General features: G+C 47.7%; 1 protein-coding gene across 1 annotated transcript; it reads left to right on the top strand.

Annotated features, from left to right (window-relative positions):
• Positions 1-7,087: 7,087 nt before the first annotated feature.
• On the top strand, positions 7,088-8,516 carry NUPR1 (nuclear protein 1, transcriptional regulator). The gene is made up of 3 exons (XM_060123234.1): positions 7,088-7,343; positions 7,745-7,894; positions 8,227-8,516. The coding sequence occupies exons 1-2, from the start codon at positions 7,232-7,234 to the stop codon at positions 7,879-7,881; spliced, it is 249 nt and encodes an 82-aa protein (XP_059979217.1). The 5' UTR covers positions 7,088-7,231; the 3' UTR covers positions 7,882-7,894; positions 8,227-8,516.
• The last annotated feature ends 13,550 nt before the right edge of the window (positions 8,517-22,066 follow it).

The raw sequence follows: 22,066 nt of genomic DNA, 5'->3' as shown, positions 1-22,066 counted from the left end.
TGCCCCTTGGGAAATGTAGTTTTCAGTTTACACACTGTTCCCGACTCAACTGAACCTTATTTTACCAAACCAGGGTCCTTGTGTGTTTTCAGTATCCTCTCCCATTCCCCAATAAATGCCTCTATAAAACAATAATACTTTTTTTAAACGAGCAGATTGTTGATTGAAGTGGGAGCAGTGGGCATATGAGAATTCTCTGTACTTTCTGCCTCAATTTTGCTGGAAACCTAAAACTGCTCCAAAAAATAAAGTTTATTTTTAAATTCTTTAAAAACAAATAGAAACAAGCAGATCTGTAGACCCAGAAATCATGCTTTTAGGGAATCTTCCCAGGAATGTACTACAGTTGGGTGAGCAAGTATTTAACTACAATGGTCTACATCCTAGCATCTTGTAATTTCTTACATAACCCCTACCAAAGTTTATAATTATATATTTTTTCGATTATTTGATACACTTGCCAGCTCAATAAAGTCAGGATCATCTCTTTTAGTCACCTATGTATTCCAGCTACCTAGCATAGTGCCTGGTATATAATAGGCCTTCAATATTGTTTTATTCATTAGAAGAATCTCAGACATCAACACAAACTGTTTCAGCCCAAAACTTAATGCATCATTTTCTTCCTGCAAGCTTGCTTTTCTTTCTGTGGTCTCTCAATAAATGGCATGACCATCTACCCAGTCTCAGCTTTATATCCTGCATTTTATGAGGCTTATGCTAGCAAGGATTTCACATTTTCGTGTTTGTAGGAGTCTCAGAAGCTATTTCTCCTGAATGTCAAATACCAACTTCAGATTCTCCTCAGGGGAGATTTGGCACTCACAACTTTCTGTTTGTTTGACTTTAATTTCTTATGTTTCCTACAATAAACATGTATCACTTGATTAATTTTTAAAAGTGTTTTAGAGTGTTGCCCATATTGTAAGAGGTAGCTCTGTCTTCCCCTCCACATCCAGATTTCTCAAAAGAATCATCTGTCCTCCGTTTTCATTTTCTTACCTTCCACTTGGCAGCAATGGCCTAAGCCGGCAGCTGGGAGTTACCCTTGATATCACATTTTCCTTCCCAGCCCATATTCAATCCATCACTAAGTGTCTGCAGTTCACATCTGTTGGGCACTTACTATGTATCAGGTACTGTCATATAGGAGAAAGTTAGAACTGTGGAACTGACCAGAACACTCCCTTTGTCTGGGCAGCATAGTTCCGTCCTGTGAGAAAGCTACAGCATGGCAAAGAAATCTGGGCCTTCTTCATCTATCCGTTAAGTCTCATCACTTCAGAGCAACACATCTGAAATGCTTTTCCAAAGAGCCTTGAAAAGTCACAGCAACCTTCACTGACGGTCTCTTGAGGGCATGTGGAGAGAGTTACATATCATACTTTCCTAACAATCCCTTTACAAATTCCTCCCTTGACACAGAGTTCCACTGCTGAGGGCCATGCTCACATCCTTCTCTACTCTTTGGTTTCTCCCCCTTCAGGATTGGCTTTTTACATGGTTGCTTCAGGGACCTTCTATGTAAAGCCAGCCTCCAATCTCTCAGATTGTCCCTGTTCATGCTCACCCATCACCCACTTAAGCAAAACAAAAAGCTCTCTTCAACCTGACCTCATGTGGCAGGCAGGTGGGAGATATTGTAACTACTGTATTCGCATTTAATGGTGGTTTTCCTTGACATAGACAAAAAAAAACATATCATGACCAGAAGGTGGCATAGTATGCATGGAACCCAATGGAGGAAAGGGATGAAATAAACTGACACTTAAAAATTTCCTTTCGGAATTCCCTCGTGGTGCAGTGGTTAAGAATCCACCTGCCAATGCAGGGGACACGGGTTCGAGCCCTGGTCCGGGAAGATCCCACATGCCGCGGAGCAACGAAGCTCGTGCACCACAACTACTGAGCGTGTGCGCCCTAGAGCCCACGCACTGCAACTACTGAGCCCACCTGCTGCAACTACTGAAGCCTGTGCGCCTAGAGCCCGTGCTCCACAACAAGAGAAGCCACCGCAATGAGAAGCCCGCGCACCGCAACGAAGAAGAGCCCCCACTCACCACAACTAGAGAAAGCCCGCGCGCAGCAACAAAGACTCAACGCAGCCAAAAATAAATTTAAAAAAAAAGAAGTATATGATTTAGGTCAGTTCACAGACAATGACCTCTTTATTGACTGCACTAGAGTGTCAGGCTGCTCCCATCTCTATTATTTCAATAAATGTAATGCAAAATTTTGGATTATAGTATACATGATGTTCTGTAGACTACTTTTTTCACTTAACAGTGATTTATGGACAACTTCTCATCAGGGCTAGAGATATAGCTTATTTTTTTTAATGGACACTTAAGTTGTTTCCTGTTTTTCACTCTACAAACAAGGCTGGGAGCATTTTTTTTTAATAAATTTATTTATTTATTTATTTATTTATTTTGGCTGCGTTGGGTCTTTGTTGCTGCTCGCGGGCTTTCTCTGGCTGTGGCGAGCGGGGGCTACTCTTTGTTGCGGTGTGCGAGCTTCTCGTTGCAGTAGCTTCTCTTGTTGTGGAGCACAGGCTCTAGGAGCACGGGCTTCAGTAGCTGCAGAACGTGGGCTCAATAGTTGTGGCTCGCGGGCTTAGTTGCTGCGCAGCATGTGGGATCTTCCCGGACCAGGGCTCGAACCCATGTCCCCTGTGTTGGCAGGCAGATTCTTTCTTAACCACTGCGCCACCAGGGAAGACCTGGGAGCGTTTCTATAGGAGACTTCTCAGGGGGTATGTGCGTTTAACATTTTTATCAATATTGCATCCATTTATACTCAAGGTGATGTTATCACACAGTCAAGAATAATTCCAAGCACAGCAGCCAAGCTTGAGGGTTTCCCTGGACTTGGCACTATAAGGTCATACAGACGTATCTTGTTTCACCTCATTGAAGCTTCTTGAGTCCCCTTGGTATACAGTGATGTCACCAACTCACCTTGATGACATATCCTGCCTTCAACGGACGCTCCTGATCCTTCGAGCCAAAGACTTCTGCACATCCCTCAGGCTATCCAGGATTTCCCGACTTGGATGGTTTAACTCCTGGAGTTGGGCATGTCTTGCTGTCTTTCTCACATTAGTTCTTGTTCAAGATTCACTGCCTCCAGGAAGTCTGCCCTGATCCTCTCACAACCCCCTCCACCTGCCCCACCCCATGCCCTGCTGGGTTAGGTGACCTCTGGAGAGCTCCCCCAGCCCCCTGTGTTTACTCCAGGCTGATCATACTGGGTTGTAATAGGCATGCTTGGCAATCTCCTGGAATGTCACGAAGGTATAGCCATAAGCAGAAAGAAAATAAACTTCCTTGTGGCTGGCCTATGGTTAATGGCCTAACCACACCTGGAGGCAAGGGGATGGAAAACACACCTCCTGACTTTTCCCACTGAGTCATCTTTTGGGTCCTATAGGTCCAGCTGATGGGTTCGCCAAAGTCCCTTCTCTCTTGGGCACCCTCGCCTGCCTGCCCCTCCCCCCAGGGTCTAGACTTCATTCTTCCAGCATGTGCACGATCAAGGCCAGAGTGACCTTCTTTCCTGGCTCCATGAAGGACAGTCGCGTGTCTTCACAGTCCTCTGTGGGACTAGGATTGGGCCTCTCTGTTTCTTCAGAACGGAGCATCTGGAAGCTGAAAAACCAATATTGATCTCAGCATAGCTCTATGTATTCAACTAGTCATTTATTGAGCGCTGACTCTGTGCCAGGCATCAGGGATAAGGTAGACAAGATTCCTGCTGTCGTGAATAATGATAATGATAGCTAACATTATTTAACGCTTACTGTGATCTAGGTACCGTGCTAAGCCTTTATAAAAATTGGTCCCTTAATCCTCACAGCAATCCTCCTAGGTAGGTACAATTATTAATCTCATTTTACAAATGAGGAAACCGAGGCACAGAGAGGCTAAATAACTTGTCTAAGGGCATACAATTGGTAGAACCAAAGTTTGGACCCAGGCAGTCCCGCTTCAGAGCCTACTCCTTTATTTTTTTATTATTTTATTTATTTATTTATTTATTTTAGCTGCGCTGGGTCTTCGTTGTGGCGCACGGGCTCTCTAGTTGCCATTTGTGGGATCTTAGTTCCCCGGCCAGGGATTGAACCCCAGCCTCCCGCACTGGGAGAGTGGAATCTTAGCCATTGGACCACCAGGGAAGTCCCAGAGCCTACTCCTTTAACTGCTAACTAAACTAAACCAGTGATTGTATTCTAGTGGGGACAAATCATGGAGAAGTAAACAAATAAAAAAGAGATTTTTGATTAGTAATAACTGAATGCCCTGGAGAAAGTAAAATGAAAGGGTAATGTACTGAGGGGATGCATGGTATTCTGGATAGGAATGTGCACTAATCTTGCTGAAGACCCACCTCCCCCAGAGCTTCCAGAGGGCGCAGTGTGTAGTTCGGTGCAATACCTGGCTTGGTCCCAAGCAAGCACTGACTGTCTGGGAGGAAGGGAGGAAGGAGGAAACCCTGACAGATGCCTCCATACACACAGCTGTCAAACTTTTGCCGGTGTTTGGTCAGCTGTGCTGACTTAGAACGAGCCCCGGAACTAGGGTCAGGTAGACCGGGGGAGGAATCCTTCACCACTCACCAGCCGTGTGACCTTGAGCAAGTCACTCTCTGAGCCTCGGTTTTCTTTCTTTGAAGACTGGGAGAAATAGCAGTGTACTGTGGGCCGGGTCTGGAGGAGGCCCTTTCACATAGCAGGTCTGTTGCCGTTCTCCCTTTACAGATGAGCAGACTGAAGCTCAGAAGTGGGCTCAGGGGCTTCCCTGGTGGCGCAGTGGTTGAGAGTCCGCCTGCCGATGCAGGGAACGCGGGTTCGTGCCCCGGTCCGGGAAGATCCCACATGCTGCGGAGCGGCTGAGCCCGTGAGCCATGGCCGCTGGGCCTGCGCATCCGGAGCCTGTGCTCCGCAACGGCAGAGACCACAACAGTGAGAGGCCCGCGTACTGCAAAAAAAAGAAGTGGGCTCAGGACTCTCGCAGCTGGTAACCCGGAGTCCTGGTGGCAGAAGTGAATGAGTGAAAGACGGTCCCCTAGAGGTAGGTCGGGAATTTGTGGGCGTGTTCTCCGTAGTCACAATGATCTCAGGTCGGAGCAGGACAGTCGGTCGTACACAGAATTGTCCCACATCCTGTACGACGTCTGACTGTCCTGCTAGACATTCACGAAGCTATTAAAAAAAAAATTATTTCAGTGACCCGACCCCACCCCATCTCATGTCATGCTAGAGGGAATGATTTTGCTACTACATTTAGTGGTAAAGCCCCACTACTTTGCAAGAACTCCGTATTTCCTAATTTCTCCACCTTAAATTGCCTGGTCTGTTTGTATTTTGGGGGTTGATTTTTGTTTTTCTTTCTGGCTGCACCGGGTCTTAGTTGCAGCATGCAGACTCTTAGTTTCGGTATGCGGGATCTAGTTCCCTGACCAGGGATCGCAAACCCAGGGCCCCGGCATTGAGATCCCGGAGTCTTACTCACCGGACCACCAGGGAAGTTCCAGTGTGTTTGTTACTTTTGTTTAAGTTATGGTTATTTTCCTCTTTCTCTTATCATCTGGCCTGTTATTATTATCCCCATTCTGTTTTTATTCACTTTCATTTCCTGGGTGTTAAAGAACTCACAAATCACCCAAATCTGGAAACCAGAAGCTGAATTTAATTCTGGCTCAGGCCAGCGAGAAGAGCAAGCCGAAGTGATGCTTCTTGTTCTGCAGAGAACGAGATCGGGTTATTACTGGGTTATTATTCGGGAAAGAATGGAGTTTAGGTAACATTGAGATGAAACAGTGTTTCAGGGGGCTCACAGCAAAGTGGGACTGTGAGCAGGGAATTAACACCTGCCCTGGGCTGAGAAGGTCCTCTTGCACTGGAAACCACAGAGTTAAAAAGAAAAAAAAAAGTGGAATGTTGTGCCTGCTTCCTTCCCTGCCCCTGGTGCTGAAGCCTCAGCTGAAGCATGAGTGGGCAGCCCAGGGTGTGGCCTCTCTGGATCAACGTGACCCACACAGTCAGATCCTTCAGGCAAAAGAGGAAAATTCCACTTTTCCATGTTTCTTATCCAAACCCCTTCTTTTAATTCATATTAAATTAGCACAAACATCTGTTTACTTCACAATGTCTTCTACCTCAGTATATCTATGGTTTGAAATACATATTATTTTATTTTAAATTAATTTCCTCTACGTCTCCTTTACATTACAGGGAGGGCATTATATTGAATTGTTTGGAAACCATGTGCTCAACTCATACAGTGCAGCTTACACTGCAGCAGGCACTGTTGCAGGTGCCATGCCATGGATTATCTCATTAGATCCTCTCCCCAAATCTATGAGGTAGATACAACTATTATCATCCGCAGTTTATAGAGGAGAAAACTGAGGCACAGAGAGGTAAAGTGACTTGTCCAGGGTCACACAGCATGTAATGGATCAAGGGTTTGAATACAGGGCATCTGGCTCCAGAATCAGCTTAATCACTCTGCTAGCCTCCCTCTCAGGAGTGGGAGATTACCTAGGGACCCCCATTTCAGAATGTTAAGGGGGGGTTCCAAGGTGTTTCTTATAAAAAAGTTGGGTTGGGTGTGATCGGGGTGAGAACCAATGACACAACACAGAGTGTGTTGTACCCTGTCCCAGCTCATTCTTCACTCCATGTTCTGCCACCACGGTCCTGAGTCTGAGCCAGAAGTGGGTGGGGGTGAGGGTCAGCTGTGCAGCCATGACCCCCAGCCCAGGAGGGGCATGTGGCAGAGGGCGGGAGATGGATAGGAAGGAGTCAGCCAGGTGAGGCCCTCAGTTCCCTGCGGCCCTCCATCCCAAGGGCTGTTTATGCCCAGACCCTGCCTCTTACCTCCCCCCACCCCTGAGGGGCGGGGATCTCCTCAGTGGAAAAATACCCAGCTGGGCGAGCCCCAGTGAGAGGGAGGGGGCAAGGGGAGCTGGGACTCACAGGACCGACTCTTTCCCCTCTCTGACAGATGTTTACTGGGCTGGGTTCTGGGAAAAGGCCAGATTGCATCAGACAGGGCCTGAGGGGTTGGAGCCAGACTGTGGGCTGAGGAGGAGACTGTGGCCTTGTAAGTTGGGGCCAGTGAATTGGGGGGTGTCAGCAAAGCAGACACAAACAAAGCTTTAGAAGACGAGAGAGAGAGAGAGAGAGAGAGAGAGAGAGAGACAGACAGACAGACAGACAGACATCATGGCCACCATCCCGAGAGCAGCCAGCCCGTCCAGGCAGCCCCCAGGCCCAGAGGACGAAGACCCCAACCTGGATGAGTATGACCTCTACAGCCTGGCTCATTCTTACCTGGGTAAGGCCTGGTCCTGCCACCTTCCTGGTCCTTCTGTCTCCAATGCCCACCCTCACAAACGGCCTGACCACCCCCCTTCCCAAACTAGGATCCCTCCTCGGGCTCCTGCCCATACATCACCCTTCTCCAGCCTGTTCCCTTGACCCCTCAAGTCACCCCCTTCTAACCCCTCATCCAGTGAGCTCTGTCCTACTAAGCCCTGGGACCACACGCACTCCTAGAATATTAGAGCAACATCATTCCACAGACGGGGAAACAGGCACAACGACTGCCCTAAAGCTACATGGTGATGCCCCCCAGCCTCCCGACTTTAACCCGAGCTCTTTCCACCCCTGCCCTCTGGACCCCCTGCGGCTCACCCCTCTGCCCACCTCACCACCGCCTCTCACCTCGGTTCCCAGGAGTGGGAGGCCGGAAAGGTCGCACCAAGAGAGAAGCCGCCGCCAATACCAACCGTCACAGCCCTGGTGGGCACGAGAGGAAGCTGGTGACCAAGCTCCAGAACACGGAGCGGAAAAAGCGAGGGGCACGGCCCTGAGACAGAACTCGAGGTAAGGCGTCAGGGGGCCCCGTCCGCAGCACCAGTAGAGGTCTCTCTGCCTGGAAAGGACAGGCCTGAATGGGTGAGGTTGGGTGGGAGGAGGGATCCAAGAATTGTGGTCTCAACATAGAATAAAATGAGAGAGACTTTTGAGTTTCCTAGTGACCAGAGCAAAGGGAGAAACAGACCCTTTCCAACTGGAGCAAAATTTGGTTTACAAAGAGGGAAACTGAGGACCAGAGAAGGTAGGGTCCTTCTCTGGAGTCACAGAGCAAGTGAGCAGGAGAGGCAGAATTAGAACCCAGGCCTCTGTGCTTTCACCACCTGCTTTCCTTCCCCCAGATGAAGTCAGAGCACGGACACCCCACAGCGACGGAGACACATCTGCGAGGAACCAGCCCCTGGGGGCGGGATCCAGGCCTGCTTGCCCCCGCCCCCAGGACTTAGCCCACCTGACTGAGGTTCCGAAGGGCCACCAACGAAGCAGCCCCAGCCCCAGAAAAAAATACAAGATGGGGAACAAGAGGCAGAGAATAGAGAGAGGCAGAATCATGAAGGTACCCCTCAAAAAGAAAGAAGAAACCGGAGCTCCCCAGGGTGACAGCGACAATAAACAAAGTACAGCAGCTGCAGCCTGTGTGTGTGTTTTTGTCGTCTCTCTTTGTGTGGCTTTTTGGGTGCACATTTCTGCCAGCAAGTGTCTGCATTTGCATGAACCAATGAGAGCATTTTGGTGAGTGTTTGTTTTTGGTTGTGTGTCTGGGAAGGGGCGTTTCTAATTTTGTATGGGCGTGGAGGTGAGCTTTTTTTTTTTTTTGTATACATGTATTTTGGTGCATATGTTTCTGTGGTTTCTTATGAGGTGCAAGGGAATTTCCTCTGTTTCTTTGTAATGCTGCCCATGAAACAAGCCCCCTCCCCAGCTTCTCTCCATTTTCGGAATAACAATCGTGTTGTTTATCTTGTATTCATATAAAACCACCTTTTGAAGTGAATGTTATTTATTGATGCCATCTGCAAAATGGCAAAAACTGAGAATTAAAACATTAAGGGAGGGGCTTCCCTGGTGGCGCAGTGGTTAAGAATCCACCTGCAAATGCAGGGGACACGGGTTCGAGCCCTGGTCCAGGAAGATCCCACATGCCGCAGAGCAACTAAGCCCATGCGCCATAGCTACTGAGCCTGCATGCCACAACTACAGAAGCCCATGCGCCTAGAGCCTGTGCTCTGCAACAAGAGAAGCCACCACAATGAGAAGCCTGAACATTGCGAAAGAGTAGCCCCCGCTCTCTGCAACTAGAGAAAGCCCACACTCAGCAGCAAAGACCCAACACAGCCAAAAATAAATAAATAAAATAAATAAATTTATAAAAGAAAAAAAATTAAGGGATTTGCCCCAAGTTATTCAGGACTCAAATTCAAGGATTTTTATTGTCCTCAAGTGTGAGATGGGTCCCTTTGCCAAGGGGGTTTGCCAGGACAGGGTTCTGGAAAGTCAGCTGAGGAGGAAGATTCTTACCTAGTGTTGTCAGTCTTGGAGCCAGACTTCCAGAAGAATGTGGAGCAAATAAGAGGTGTGATGGGAGCTGAGAGGATATATTGATTGAGGTAGAGACTTAGGTTGCTGAAATGAAGACTCAAACGAAACAGCATAGAAAGTTCTTTCTCTGTCACATAACAGCTCCAAGGGTCAGTACTCCCGGGCTAAAATGGCAGCTCCATTGTGGCAGGAATTCCAGCTACTTCTGGCTCATTTTTCTGCCATCCTTAAAACATGGCTACCACTTTGCGGTCCGACCTAGCTGCTCCAGTACCTGCCATCTCATCTGCATTCAGCTTATGTAAATGGAGTGGGGAAGGGACCAGGGGAGGCCACACTAATTATTTATTTTTAAAAAATGTACTTATTTTATTTATTTATTTTTAGCTGCACTGGGTCTTCGTTGCCGCGTGCAGGCTTCCTCTAGTTGTGGCAAGCGGGGGCTACTCTTTGTTGTGGTGCGCGGGCTTCTCGTTGTGGTGGCTTCTCTTGTTGCGAAGCACGGGCTCTAGGTGCGTGGGCTTCAGTAATTGTAGCACTCAGCTTCAGTAGTTGTGGCTCGCGGGCTCTAAAGCGCAGGCTCAGTAGTTGTGGCGCCCAGGCTTAGTTGCTCCGCGGCATGTGGGATCTTCCTAGACCGGGGCTCGAACCCGTGTCCCCTGCTTTGGCAAGCGGATTCTTAACCACTGCACCACTGGGGAAGCCCACACTAATTTATTTTTAAGGCCATAACCTAAAAGCAGAACACATCACATCTGCTCAGAATTTAGACACATAACCACGCCCAACTACAGGAGAGGTTGGGACATGTAGTATTTAACTACTTAGCCACGTGCTAGGCAAAACTGAGGTAAGGCAGGGTTTTATTACTGAAGGAAGCAGGAGACAGTGAATATCAGAAAAAACTAGCAAGCAACAAGGGGTAGAGGGTGGCCCTCAGTCTAGACCTGGGCATAGCCTTTTTCCTTTTCTCCCATCCCTTCCTGGGCTGCAAAACTTGGAGTTAATTGTTCTTAGGGACCCAAGAATATGGACAGAGGAATAAGGCAGCAGTTGGAGCAGTAACAGATGCATAGGTTGAAACTTTAAGAGCCTTTATCCATCAGCTTCCCCTGAGTCCAACCTAGTAACAGTCTCAGAATCTCTGACTTGGGAAGGACGTTAAAAAGCATCTAGTCCAACCTCACCCCACTTCACGCTGGGATACTCTCTGCTTGCTTGAATACCACTAGGGGTAGGAAAATTGCTGCCTTTGTGTTGCCTGATTCCTTCTCAGAGTCACTCCTTAATGTGAACTGAAATCTGATTCTCCTACCTGCCCCTTGAGCAAGCTTCTGTTTTCTGGTGCTTTCTGTCTGAGATGCTTTTAATCCCACCCATCCTGCAAGGCTCAGCTCTTTGAAGTCTTCTCCTACTTGCCCTCCACCACCTGACTCCTCGCCTCCACCCCAGGGAGAGACCTTCTCTGGGATGACACCCACAGCAAAACTACGACCAGAATCTCAGTCATTTTGGCATACAGCTCCTTCAGACTTTCCCTCGAACCCCTCTTTCCATGAGAGATCATTTATCCATTCAGTTAAGGTTTATTGGATGCCTACTCTATTACCAGGACCTGGCTGAAGGCATGCATGCAAGGAGGGACAAATGGGACCCTGATAGGATTGGAACCAGGCCTTAGGGTTAGTGTCAGCTCTTGAACTCAGGAGGCAAATGGCAGGAGCATCACTGGGCAGTAGCTCTCTGCCCAGGACAGATCTGTGCATCAGCTTCAGAAAATCATAGCAACAGCTCCCATGCATTGGGCTACTGTGACATGTGTTTTATAGACATTATCCCATTTAACCCTTACAATAACCCAATAGGCATAGGATTATTGATCCCATTTTACAGACCAGAAAACCGAGGTTCAGAGAAGTTAAGTAATTTCGCCAAAGTCTCACAGCTGCAACCTGCAGAAGCTGGGACTTTTAAAATCTGGTCTGGGGCTTCCCTGGTGGCGCAGTGGTTAAGAATCCAGCTGCCAATTCAGGGGACACGGGTTCAAGCCCTGGTCTGGGAAGGTACCACATGCTGCGGAGCAACTAAGCCCATGCGCCACAACTACTGAGCCTGCGCTCGAGAGCCTGCAAGCCACAAGTACTGAGCCCGCGTGCGACAACTACTGAAGCCCGTGCGCCTAGAGCCCGTGCTCTGCAACAAGAGAAGCCACCACAATGAGAAGGCCACATACCACAACAAAGAGTAGCCCTGACTCGTTGCAACTAGAGAAAGTCCGCACTCAGCAGCAAAGACCCAACGCAGCCAAAAATAAATAAATATATTTATAAAAAAAAATCAGGTCTGTCTGATTTTAAAAGTTTGGGTTGCACCCTTTTTTGACTACATGTCTGAGAAGAGCTATGTACTGACAATGAAGAATTCTAGATGCTAGTTAATTTCTAGTCAACTACTCCAGTGTGAGCCTCAGTTTCCCCACCTGTCAATTGCTGAGACTGTCCTCTCTTCTGTCAACTTCAAAGGAGAGAACAGGCTGGGGAGTGTTGTGTCTCTAGCTGGACGTGGCCAGTCCCTGGGTAATGGGTCCTTTGACACTTGCCAGGAGGCTCCACACATCACCCCTCACTCCTGGCCTCTGATTGGCCTTCCCTGGCCTTGGCCTTCCCTGGCACAGCCTCTGCCTGGGAGGCCTTTAAGTGCCTGTTCCAGGAACCAGACCATTCTTGGAATTACAGAATGTTCAGATCTGTAGAGCTGCACTCTTTCTTCTTTGCGGAAGGGGAAATCATGGCTCAGGGTGCAGGGGCCTGGGCCTGGCTTAAACTACATGAAGACTAGGGACCCCATCAGGATGAGAACCCTCCAGAACCTCCCTCTTCTGTTCCATTCTTTTCTTTGTCATTTCCTGGTTGTATGTAGTACCTGTTTCCCCAATTTCTTGGGTCTCTCGTGAGAACTGGAGAGCTGATTGACCTCTCTTTCCCCCCAGGGGCTTATGGGAATTTTCCATCAGGTTGCCACAATCCAAAGGCTTCCTGGCTCCTTTATGTGCTTCACGTGCTTGTCCTCATCCACCCACTCCAGAGGCCAGCTCTCAGATGTCCATTTTTTAAAATTTCAGAATCACCCAAAGTTGATTTTCAACCAGCACTTTTTTTATGTTTTGTTTTGTTTTGTTTGCGGTACGCGGGCCTCTCACTGTTGTGGCCTCTCCCGTTGCGGAGCACAGGCTCCGGATGCGCAGGCTCAGCGGCCATGGCTCACAGGCCCAGCCACTCCGTGGCATGTGGGATCTTCCCAGACCGGGGCACGAACCCGTGTCCCCTGCATCGGCAGACGGACTCTCAACCACTGCGCCACCAGGGAAGCCCCCTGAACCAGCACTTTTTAAACGTGATACTAATAAGAGTCATAGGCCTAGATACCATTATTGATTACCTGCCTCAGGGTTTTCCCAGCTTTACCATTCACGCAGCACTTTTGTGATTTCTACCCTATGTGCATTCAAGCTACATCATTATTTACTTAACATTTTATTTATTTTTTTAAAGATTAACTGTTTCTGGTTAAGGATTCTGATGACGTCTCATATTCTGTTTTGAACAATTTGTATGTACACAGACGCACAAGGAGAGAATGTTAATTAAAGTTGTTACTTTTTCAACTTCTTTTTTTTTTTATTTTTTTGGCTCCTTTGGGTCTTTGTTGCTGAGTACGTGCTTTCTCTAGTTGTAGCCAGCAGGGGCCACTTCTCGTTGCGGTGCACGGGCTTCTAATTGTGAGGGCTTCTCGTTGCAGAGCACAGGATCTAGGCACACAGGCTTCAGTAGTTGTGGCTCATGTGCTCTGGAGCACAGGCTCAGTAGTTGTGGCACACAGGCTTAGTTGCTCCGTGGCATGTGGGATCTTCCTGGACCAGGGCTCGAACCCATGTCCCCTGCATTGGCAGGCGGATTCTTAACCACTGAGCCACCAGGGAAGTCTCTATTTACTTAGCATTTAAAAAGTTACCTTCTTACCTTTTTTACTTAAATGTATTTTAAAAGAAACTACATAACCACCAAAAATGGAAGCCCACAACCACATGTCATAATTAGAAAATAACTGTAAAAAGAAACACCTAACTAAAACTTTAAGTCCACCTGTGCATTACCTATGACAACTTTGTCTATTAAGAGTCATAGGTGTTTAGGCTTCCCTGGTGGTCCAGTGGTTAAGACTCCGCGCTTCCACTGCATGGGGCGCGAGTTAGATCCCTGGTTGGGGAAGTTTTGCATGCCTCAACGTGCGGCCAAAAAAAAAGTCATAGGTGTTTACACTTGGGGAAAAAACAAAAAACAAAAAACAGTTGCTCACGAGCCAAACACTGTGCCAGGAGCTTTGCATACATGGGAGACGGCCTCATTGTAATTACCTGGGAGTTAAAGAAAATATTGCTTCCTGGCTCCCTCTCCCTGATTCTGATTTCACTGGTCTGGGGTATAGCTTGGGCACTGGAACTTTGAAACATGATTTGAGCTTGCAGTGAAGTTTGAGAATTGCATTTATGAAAGATGGTCACAGCAAGAGTTCCCACCCCACATGCTCTCCTTACAGTATGCCCTTGACCTCCCCTCCATCAAATGGGAGACACGGGACTATGTCTCTTCCTTCTGAACGTGGGAGGACTTCTACGACCATGTCTTCTTGACTGACAGAGGACAGCGGAAGTGGTGCTTTCATGAAACACCATGCGCTTCTATCTTGCTCCCGGTGGTTCTTGGACCCCAGCCACCCTGCTGTGAGGAAGTCCAAGATAAGCACACATGAAAGATGATATAGAAAGGTCACATATTGTTGTTGTTCTGGCCTTCGGTCCAACTGAAGTCCCAGCTGAAAGCCATCCCCAACCGCCAGACACGTGAGTGAAGGGAGCCTGCAGATGGGTCCAGCCCCAGCCGTCAAGTCACCTCCAGCAACGGAATCTTCCCAGATGAGGCCTGAGATATTGTGCAGCAGAGACAAGCCACCTCCAATTCCCAACCTGCAGAAACTGGGAGCATAATTAAATGGTTGTTTCACACCGTTATGTTTGGGGATGGTTTGTTACACAGCCATAGTGACTGGACCAGCCTTAGAGTCCCCCAGACCGATGTCCAGATCCGGCCTGCAAACTTGGCTGTGACCTGGGACAAGTTATTGTTTACCCTGCATCTTAATTTCCTCATCTGTAAACACTCACCTCCCAGAATGGTGTTTTATTGTTGTTGTTGCTGTTGTCTGTTTTTTGGTTTTTCTGCGGCTTGCAGGAGCTTAGTTCCCTGACCAGGGATTGAACCTGGCCCGGGCCCTCGGCAGTGAAAGCAGCAAAAGCCTGGAGTCCTAACCACTGGACCGCCAGGGAATTCGCACCTCCCAGAATGGTTTTGAGAATGCAAGGAAACTGTGTTTTTCAAGCACTGAGCAGGGTACCCGAAAAAAACCTTAAAAGGGCGGCACAGGGGCAGCAGAAAGCCTGGGCTCCGGGCCCAGACTTCATGGGTTCAAGTCCCAGCTCTCTTACCGTCTCTGTCTGACCTTGGGCTAGTTACCTGACCTTTCTATGCAACCGTTTCCCCTGGTGTAAAATAGGAGTGCCAATACCATTCAATATAGGATTGTTGCTGTGATTGGGTTAATGCTGTGAAATGCACAGGAAGCATCATGTGAGTGCGCTATTAAAACAAGGATACAGAAACATAGGCCAGGTGTGCAAGAAATGTGATCTGTCTGTTGTTTAATTGAATTGATATTTCCTGTTCCTTTTCTGCTGGCGGCAGGTGTTTGAAGGGCTCAGTTTGTGTTTTTCTCTCTCCTTTTCCCAGGGCTCCCAGTAGCAGAGTTGAGAAGGGGCGTGGATCCTCTTGGCCTTGACATCCTCTGTACACTGGCGTCTGCCAAGACGTCCCCCCTTCTGCCTTCCTGTCCTTTCTGTCTGTTTTTTTTTTTTCTTGGCTACGTTGGGTTTTCATTGCTGCGCGCGGGCTTTCTCTAGTTGGGGTGAGCGGGGGCTACTCTTCATTGCGGTGCGCGGGCTTCTCATTGTGGTGGCTTCCCTTGTTGCACGGGGCACGGGCTCTAGAGCTCAGGCTAGTTGTGGCACACGGGCTTAGTTGCTCCGCAGCATGTGGGATCTTCCCGGACCAGGACTCGAACCCGTGTCCCCTGCATTGGCAGGCGGACTCTTTACCACTGCACCACCAGGGAAGCCCCCTTTCTGTCTGTTCTTTACTGTCAGCCCACACAGCCCCTCCTCTTAGTCTGTGTGCTCTGGGCCGCCTCACACAGCCTTTGTGTCACACTGGGGTGTAGAGGCACTGCTGGGGTCTGTTCACCTGGAAAACGGGGTACAGTTCCTTCCATCTTCAGATCTCACCAAAGTCTTCAGGACAGGCAGGACACAGGCACCCTTTCTTAAAGACACATCTGTTCTAAGATCTCTCTGTGTCCTTTCCAAATTCCTCCTTCCTCCTTGACTTGCGGAGTATTTTAAAATTTGCCCACTCCCCACCCCATCCACCTTGCTCTTGTGTCCTCTTGATTCTTTGTGCCTTGAGTCCCCTAAGGCTGTTGAACTAAAAAGGAAACTTCAATGACATCCTTTTACTGTAGCCATGAATGTCCTCCCTCAGTAATGGGATGAGTGTAAAGGAAGAGGGGGAAAACTCCACCTTGATTTGTAGATTAAAATATTAGGGCTTTCCTAGTGGTGCAGTGGTTGAGAGTCCGCCTGCCGATGCAGGGGACACGGGTTCGTGCCCCGGTCCGGGAAGATCCCACATGCCGCGGAGCAGCTGGGCCCGTGAGCCATGGCCGCTGAGCCTGCGCGTCCGGAGCCTGTGCTCCACAACGGGAGAGGCCGCAACAGTGAGAGGCCCGCGTACCGCAAAGAAAAAAAAAATAATAAAATAAATAAAAATATATATATTATACAGCCACCATGACTTTTATTATCACACTGAATATTTACCAAAGCCCTGTGGAAGGGAAAAGACTTGGGTCATGGGTTCACCACCTGTCACAGGCTGAGCCAGGAGTAGACCAGGTGTGCTGACAACCACACCCAAGCTTTCTAGAGTTCTGTGGTCTTCAGGGAGTCTGGGGGGAACGAGCAAAGAAGCAAGAGCACCTCACCACCCGCCCCCACCGATCCCCTGAGCAAGCAGCCAGCCTTGGCAAAGGAGACCATTCCCCAGAGGCTGGACCCGGAACCCAGATCTCTGCACCTTCTTTTCTTTGTAAAACAAGTTCTCTTTGCTTTTCTGATTACAAAAGCAGCTGATGCTATGCAACAGAAGATAACCCCTAACCTCTTGTTCCGTCCTCTTGACCAAACATGTTCTCCTTCCAACTTTGGCAAAACACTTAAGTTATAAAATTAATCACTTTGTAGAATGTTTGCACCAGCTCTGTGCAACCTTATCCTGTTCTCTCTTTTCTGGAGAATTGTTTGGAGAGTTGTCATTTTAACTGTTTAAGGAAAGAATCATTTATTCATTCGACAAATATTTCTTGAGCCAGGGAATATTCTAAAAGCTACGGATACCCTGGTAAGTGAGCTCTTTTCTCATGAAATTTACATTGTAGTGGGGGCAGACAAACGATCACAAGTGAACAAACAAAAACAAGAATTTCGTCCGGCTTGTGCAATTTAAAACGCCTTGGTTGGGCTTCCCTGGTGGCGCAGTGGTTAAGAATCCGCCTGCCAATGCAGGGGACACGGGTTCGAGCCCTGGTCAGGGAAGATCCCAAATGCCGCGGAGCAACTAAGCCCATGCGCCACAACTACTGAGCCTGTGCTCTAGAGCCCATGAGCCACAACTACTGAAGCCTGTGTGCCTGGAGCCCGTGCTCTGCAACAAGAGAAGCCATTGCAATGAGAAGCCTGCGCACCGCAACAGAGAGTAGCCCCCGCTCGCTGCAACTAGAGGAAGCCTGCGCGCAGCAACAAAGACCCAACGCAGCCAAAAATAAATAAATAAAAATAACAAACAAAACGCCTTGGTTAAGGAAAGCCTCACCGAGAAGGTGGCATTGAAGCAAAGACCAGAAAGAAGTTAGGGAGTGATTCATGCTAAAATTCCTGTTTATTTCCTTCAGAGCACGTAGTACCATCTGACATACTGTATATTTACTGATTAATTTATTGTTTAGAGTTAGGGGAGGGGAACACTGGCAGCTAAGAAACCTGAAGCCATAGAGAACAAACTTGTGGTTGCCAAGCGGGGGGAGAGGGGGAGGAGAGGGATGGACTGGTAGTCTGGGGTTGGTAGATGTGAACTATTACATTTAGAATGGATAAACAAGGTCCTACGTATAGCACAGGGAACTATATTCAATATCCTGTGATAAACCATAATGGAAAAGAATGTATGTCTGTGTATAACTGAGTCACTTTGCTGTACAGCAGGGATTGGCACAGCATTGTCAATCAACTATCCTTCAATAAAAATAAATAAATAAGAAACCGGAGGCAATGAGAAGTGCTGGAGGCTGAGTGACCACAAGCAGAGGGTGAGGGTTGGCAGGGCCCTAGGGGCCAGGCAGGTAGGCCTAAGTGTCCTCTTTTCTGCTTATGTCTCACCCACCCTCCCTGCAGTCAGGAGCTGCCGCCCCACTCCGTGGAGGAGATACGCCATCTCCACCAGGAGTCTCTGTGGTCATTGTCAGAAGCCCTGTCTGTCACCATCCTTCTTACCATGGCTCCCAGCTGCCCCTTTGACCCAGTCCATATTCTTGAGTGTGGCATTCCAGGACCTCCATCACCTACCTGCGCCTTAGTGTAAGTGCCCTCCGGTTCCCCTGCTTCAGAGCTGGTACCTGGCACTAAGTAGGTGCACGATAAATATTCACGAATCAATGCGTCAGAAATAGTCTTGCTTAGCACAGGGAACTATATTCAATATCTCGTAATAAACTATAACAGAAAAGAATCTGAAAAGGTGGGACCTCAGGGCTGGGCCTCTTGCTGTCCCTCATTTCCGGGGCTGGTTTCTGTTTTCTGGTCCCTCTTCATTCCTTTGTTTATTCATTATAGGTCATATGCACTAGGGGTTAAGAGTATGGACTCTTGTGACTATAGTTGATTACACTGTATTGTATAATTGAAATTTGCTAAGAGAGTATAACTTACATGTTCCCCTCTACACACACACACACAAAGATAAGTATGTGAGGTGATGGATGTGTTAATTAACTCGATGGGGGTAATTCTTTCACAATGTAAATGTATGTCAGATCCTCACGTTGTATGCTTTGTTATCTTTTTTCTTCCAATTTTATTGAGATACAACTGCATACAACACTGTGTAAGTTTAAGGTGTACAGCGTCATGATTTGACTTACATACATCATGAAATGATCGCCACAATAAGTTTAGTGAACATCTATCATCTTATATAGATACAAAATTAAAGAAATAGAAAAAAATTTTTTGTTGTACACTTTAAATAACTTATAATTTTATTTGTCAATTATAACTCAATAAAGCTGGAAGAAAAAAAAAGAGTGTGTACTCTCAAGCCATACTGTTTTGGTTCAAATTTCAGTTCTGTTACTGTCATTTAACCTCAGTTTCTTCCTCTGTGAAATGGATTGTTTTGAGGATTACATATTTTATGCATGTTAAGCCTTTAGAACAGTGTCTGACATAGAGAAAAGACTCAGTAAATGTTAACTGCTATACCAGGCAGTAGAGTATAGTGGTTAAGAAAGCCAGATAGGGGCCTCCCTGGTGGCACAGTGGTTAAGAATCCACCTGCCAATGCAGGGGACACAGGTTCAAGCCGTGGTCCAGGAAGATCCCACATGTCATGGAGCAACGGAGCCTGTGCTCTAGAGCTGGCGAGCTGCAACTACTGAGCCCGTGAGCCACAACTACTGAAGTCCGTGAGCCTAAAGCCCATGCTTTGCAACAAGAGAAGCCACCACAGTGAGAAGCCCACACGCAGCAATGAAGAGTAGCCCCCGCTCACCACAACTAGAGAAAGCCCACGTGCAGCAACGAAGACCCAACACAGCTAAAAATAAATTAATTAATTAAAAAAAAAGAAGAAGAAAAGAAAGCATGGGGAATTTCCTGGTGGTCCAGTGATTAAGACTCTGCACTTTCACTGCAGGGGGGGTGGGTTCAATCCCTGGTCAGGGAACTAAGATCCCCACATGCCCCACGGTGCGGCCAAAAAAAAAAAAGCCAGACATCCTGGGTTTAAATCCCAGAGCTGCCATTTACTAGCTCTGTAACCTTGGGCGCAAAATCGTAACCTCTCTGGGCCTCAGTTTCCTCTTCTGCATGAAATGAACACGAATATAATAATACCTACAACACAGGGTTATTGTGAGAATTAAATGAGCCAATAGTTGAAAAGTGTCTGGCCTATATAAGCATTTGATTAAATTTTAATTACAATTTTATTCCATTTAGTGTAAGGTCCATGAAGCCAGAACTTTCAGTCGGCTTCATTCACTGCGTATCTCTAATGCCTAGAACAATGCCTGGGATATGCTGAGCTGCGCAGTAAATATTGACTGAAAGCAGCTACGCTGTTTTCACTCTGTTCTTCTCCCTGAAGTGCTCTCTCCACTGGATCTGACACAGTGCTCTTTCTACTACATAATACTATTTGACTCTGTCATGATTTTTAAAATCTAGTCTGTGATTTTTGACATTGGAAATCAACAGTGAAGGTAGATCCAGGCAGGAGAGGGGACATAGGCTACGAGTGGCAGAAACACAATTCAAAATAGCTGAAGCAAAAAAGAGGATTGGCTCATGAAACTGAACATTTCAGAATTAATTGCTTCAGGAGTGTCTGGATCCAGGAGCTCAAAGTAAGTCATCATCAAGACTGTCAGCTCCTTCTGCAGCTCTCAGCTCTACTTTCCCATGCATTGACTCCAGTCTGAGGCAGCATCTTCCCTCATGGCAGATTCAGCTTCACAACCTTCCAGTTTAGTCATCTCCGCCAAGAGAAAGCCTCTTTCCTGACAGTAAGTCCAGCAAGTGCCTCTCAGTGTGTTGTGTACCCATCCTCGAATCCTTCATTGTAGTGAGAGGCGTGGGGCACCCTGACTGGCTGGGCCTGCGTCATGTGCCCACCACGAGGGTTAGGGCTGTCAGCCTCAGGGAGAGAGGATGGATAATTCCCCAAAGGAAAATCCAGATACTTTATTATATTTTTTAATTTAAAAAGAAAGAATAAAAAATAATTATTTTTTTTTAAAATAAAAGAATGGTGGACAGGTGGAAATGACAGACGTCAACTGCATCCCGAGCGAGGCTTTTCTCTCCTTATCCTCGTACCCACTCGCCAGTTGACAATCTTTGCTTTATGAGCTCTTAATATATATATATATATATATATATATATATATATATATATATATATATATGGCCGTGCAGCCTGTGTGACTTTAGTTCCCAGACCAGGGATTGAACCCATGTCCCGGCTGTGGAAGCGTGGAGTCCTAACCACTGGACCGCCAGGGAATTCCCAATGAGCTCTCAATATTAATAGCACTTTCCAGTTTCATGAGCACCAGAGCACATGTTCATGTGTCCTCTTTCTCTGGGAGAAAGGTATTGCTATGCCCACTCTCCAGGTGAAGAAATGAAGGCCAAAGAGTGGTTGCCAGTGTCTCCCAGTAAGTTACAAAGTGCTCTGCTTTATCGTGTCCTCTCTGGTTTCACATCAGGTCAGTCTGCTGGGCTAGGCAGCTGCCTCTGTGGGCAAGGACCAGGGTTCCCACACCTTAACATTCAACCCTAATTCTGTCTTTCCCTCTCCAACCTCAGAGCAGAAGTATGGAAGGAGTGGACGTTGTTCAGACCAACACTGCCAACAGGACCCAGACGGCTGATAAGCTGGGTGGATGCTCAATGTCTGGAGAAGACTCTAGGAGTTTGGGAAGGGCCTGGAATATGTAGAAAAATTGAAAGGCTAAGAGACTAACATCTATATCTTCGGGTTGTAACAGGGTCTTAGTGTAGGTGGGAATGAGATTGGACAGTTCTCAGAGACATAGAATGAAGGCGGCATTTATGAGATGTTGAGACCTGAAGGAGGGACGAGGAGCCAGTTATTTGGAGAGCTGAGGGAAAAGTATTCTAGGCAGAGGGAACAGCAGGTACAAAGGCCCTGAGGTAGACATGTGCCTGGTGTGTTTGTGGGGCAGCCAGGAGAACAGAAGAGGTCAATGGGAGGGATCACGGTGACACTGTAAGCCACTGGAAGGGCTTTTGCTTTCACTCAGGGTGAAATGAGGAGCCATGGGAATCAGTGAATCAGTTGTGCAGTTAGCCTGTTGGGACCCAGGACCAAAACTGAGGTAGAAGGAAGAAAAGTGTGTGAGCAGAAACATATATGTTGTATACATTCTTTTGCTCAGATCAGATGGTACATAAAAATATAAGCTGTGAGTGTGTTCCATTCCTGGGGAGTGAACTGGGGGGCTCAAACGCAGGGTTCAGGATAAGCAAGGGACACAGCAGTCAGGGGTGGCTGAGACCCCAAGGAGGCTGCCAGGTGAGGGCCCCCGGATTGGGTGGCGCCCAGTGTCAGCCTCAGAGCTTAGGGCTGCTGGAGGACCTGGTGTCTGCCCGGGGCCTGCCTGCCTCTCTCAGAC

The sequence above is a fragment of the Lagenorhynchus albirostris genome, chromosome 15, assembly GCF_949774975.1.
Source record: "Lagenorhynchus albirostris chromosome 15, mLagAlb1.1, whole genome shotgun sequence".
NCBI lineage: Eukaryota > Metazoa > Chordata > Mammalia > Artiodactyla > Delphinidae > Lagenorhynchus > Lagenorhynchus albirostris.
The sequence above is the reverse complement of the archived record's forward strand: the minus strand, read 5'-3'. Positions and strand labels throughout refer to the sequence as shown.

What these genes read in the sequence shown, in the direction of transcription:
- NUPR1 (XM_060123234.1), top strand. Translation starts at nt 7,232, where the DNA reads ATGGCCACCATCCCGAGAGCAGCCAGCCCGTCCAGGCAGCCCCCAGGC. An exon ending in CCTGGCTCATTCTTACCTGG is followed by an intron (nt 7,344 to 7,744) that starts GTAAGGCCTGGT and finishes CTCGGTTCCCAG; the next exon opens with GAGTGGGAGGCCGGAAAGGT.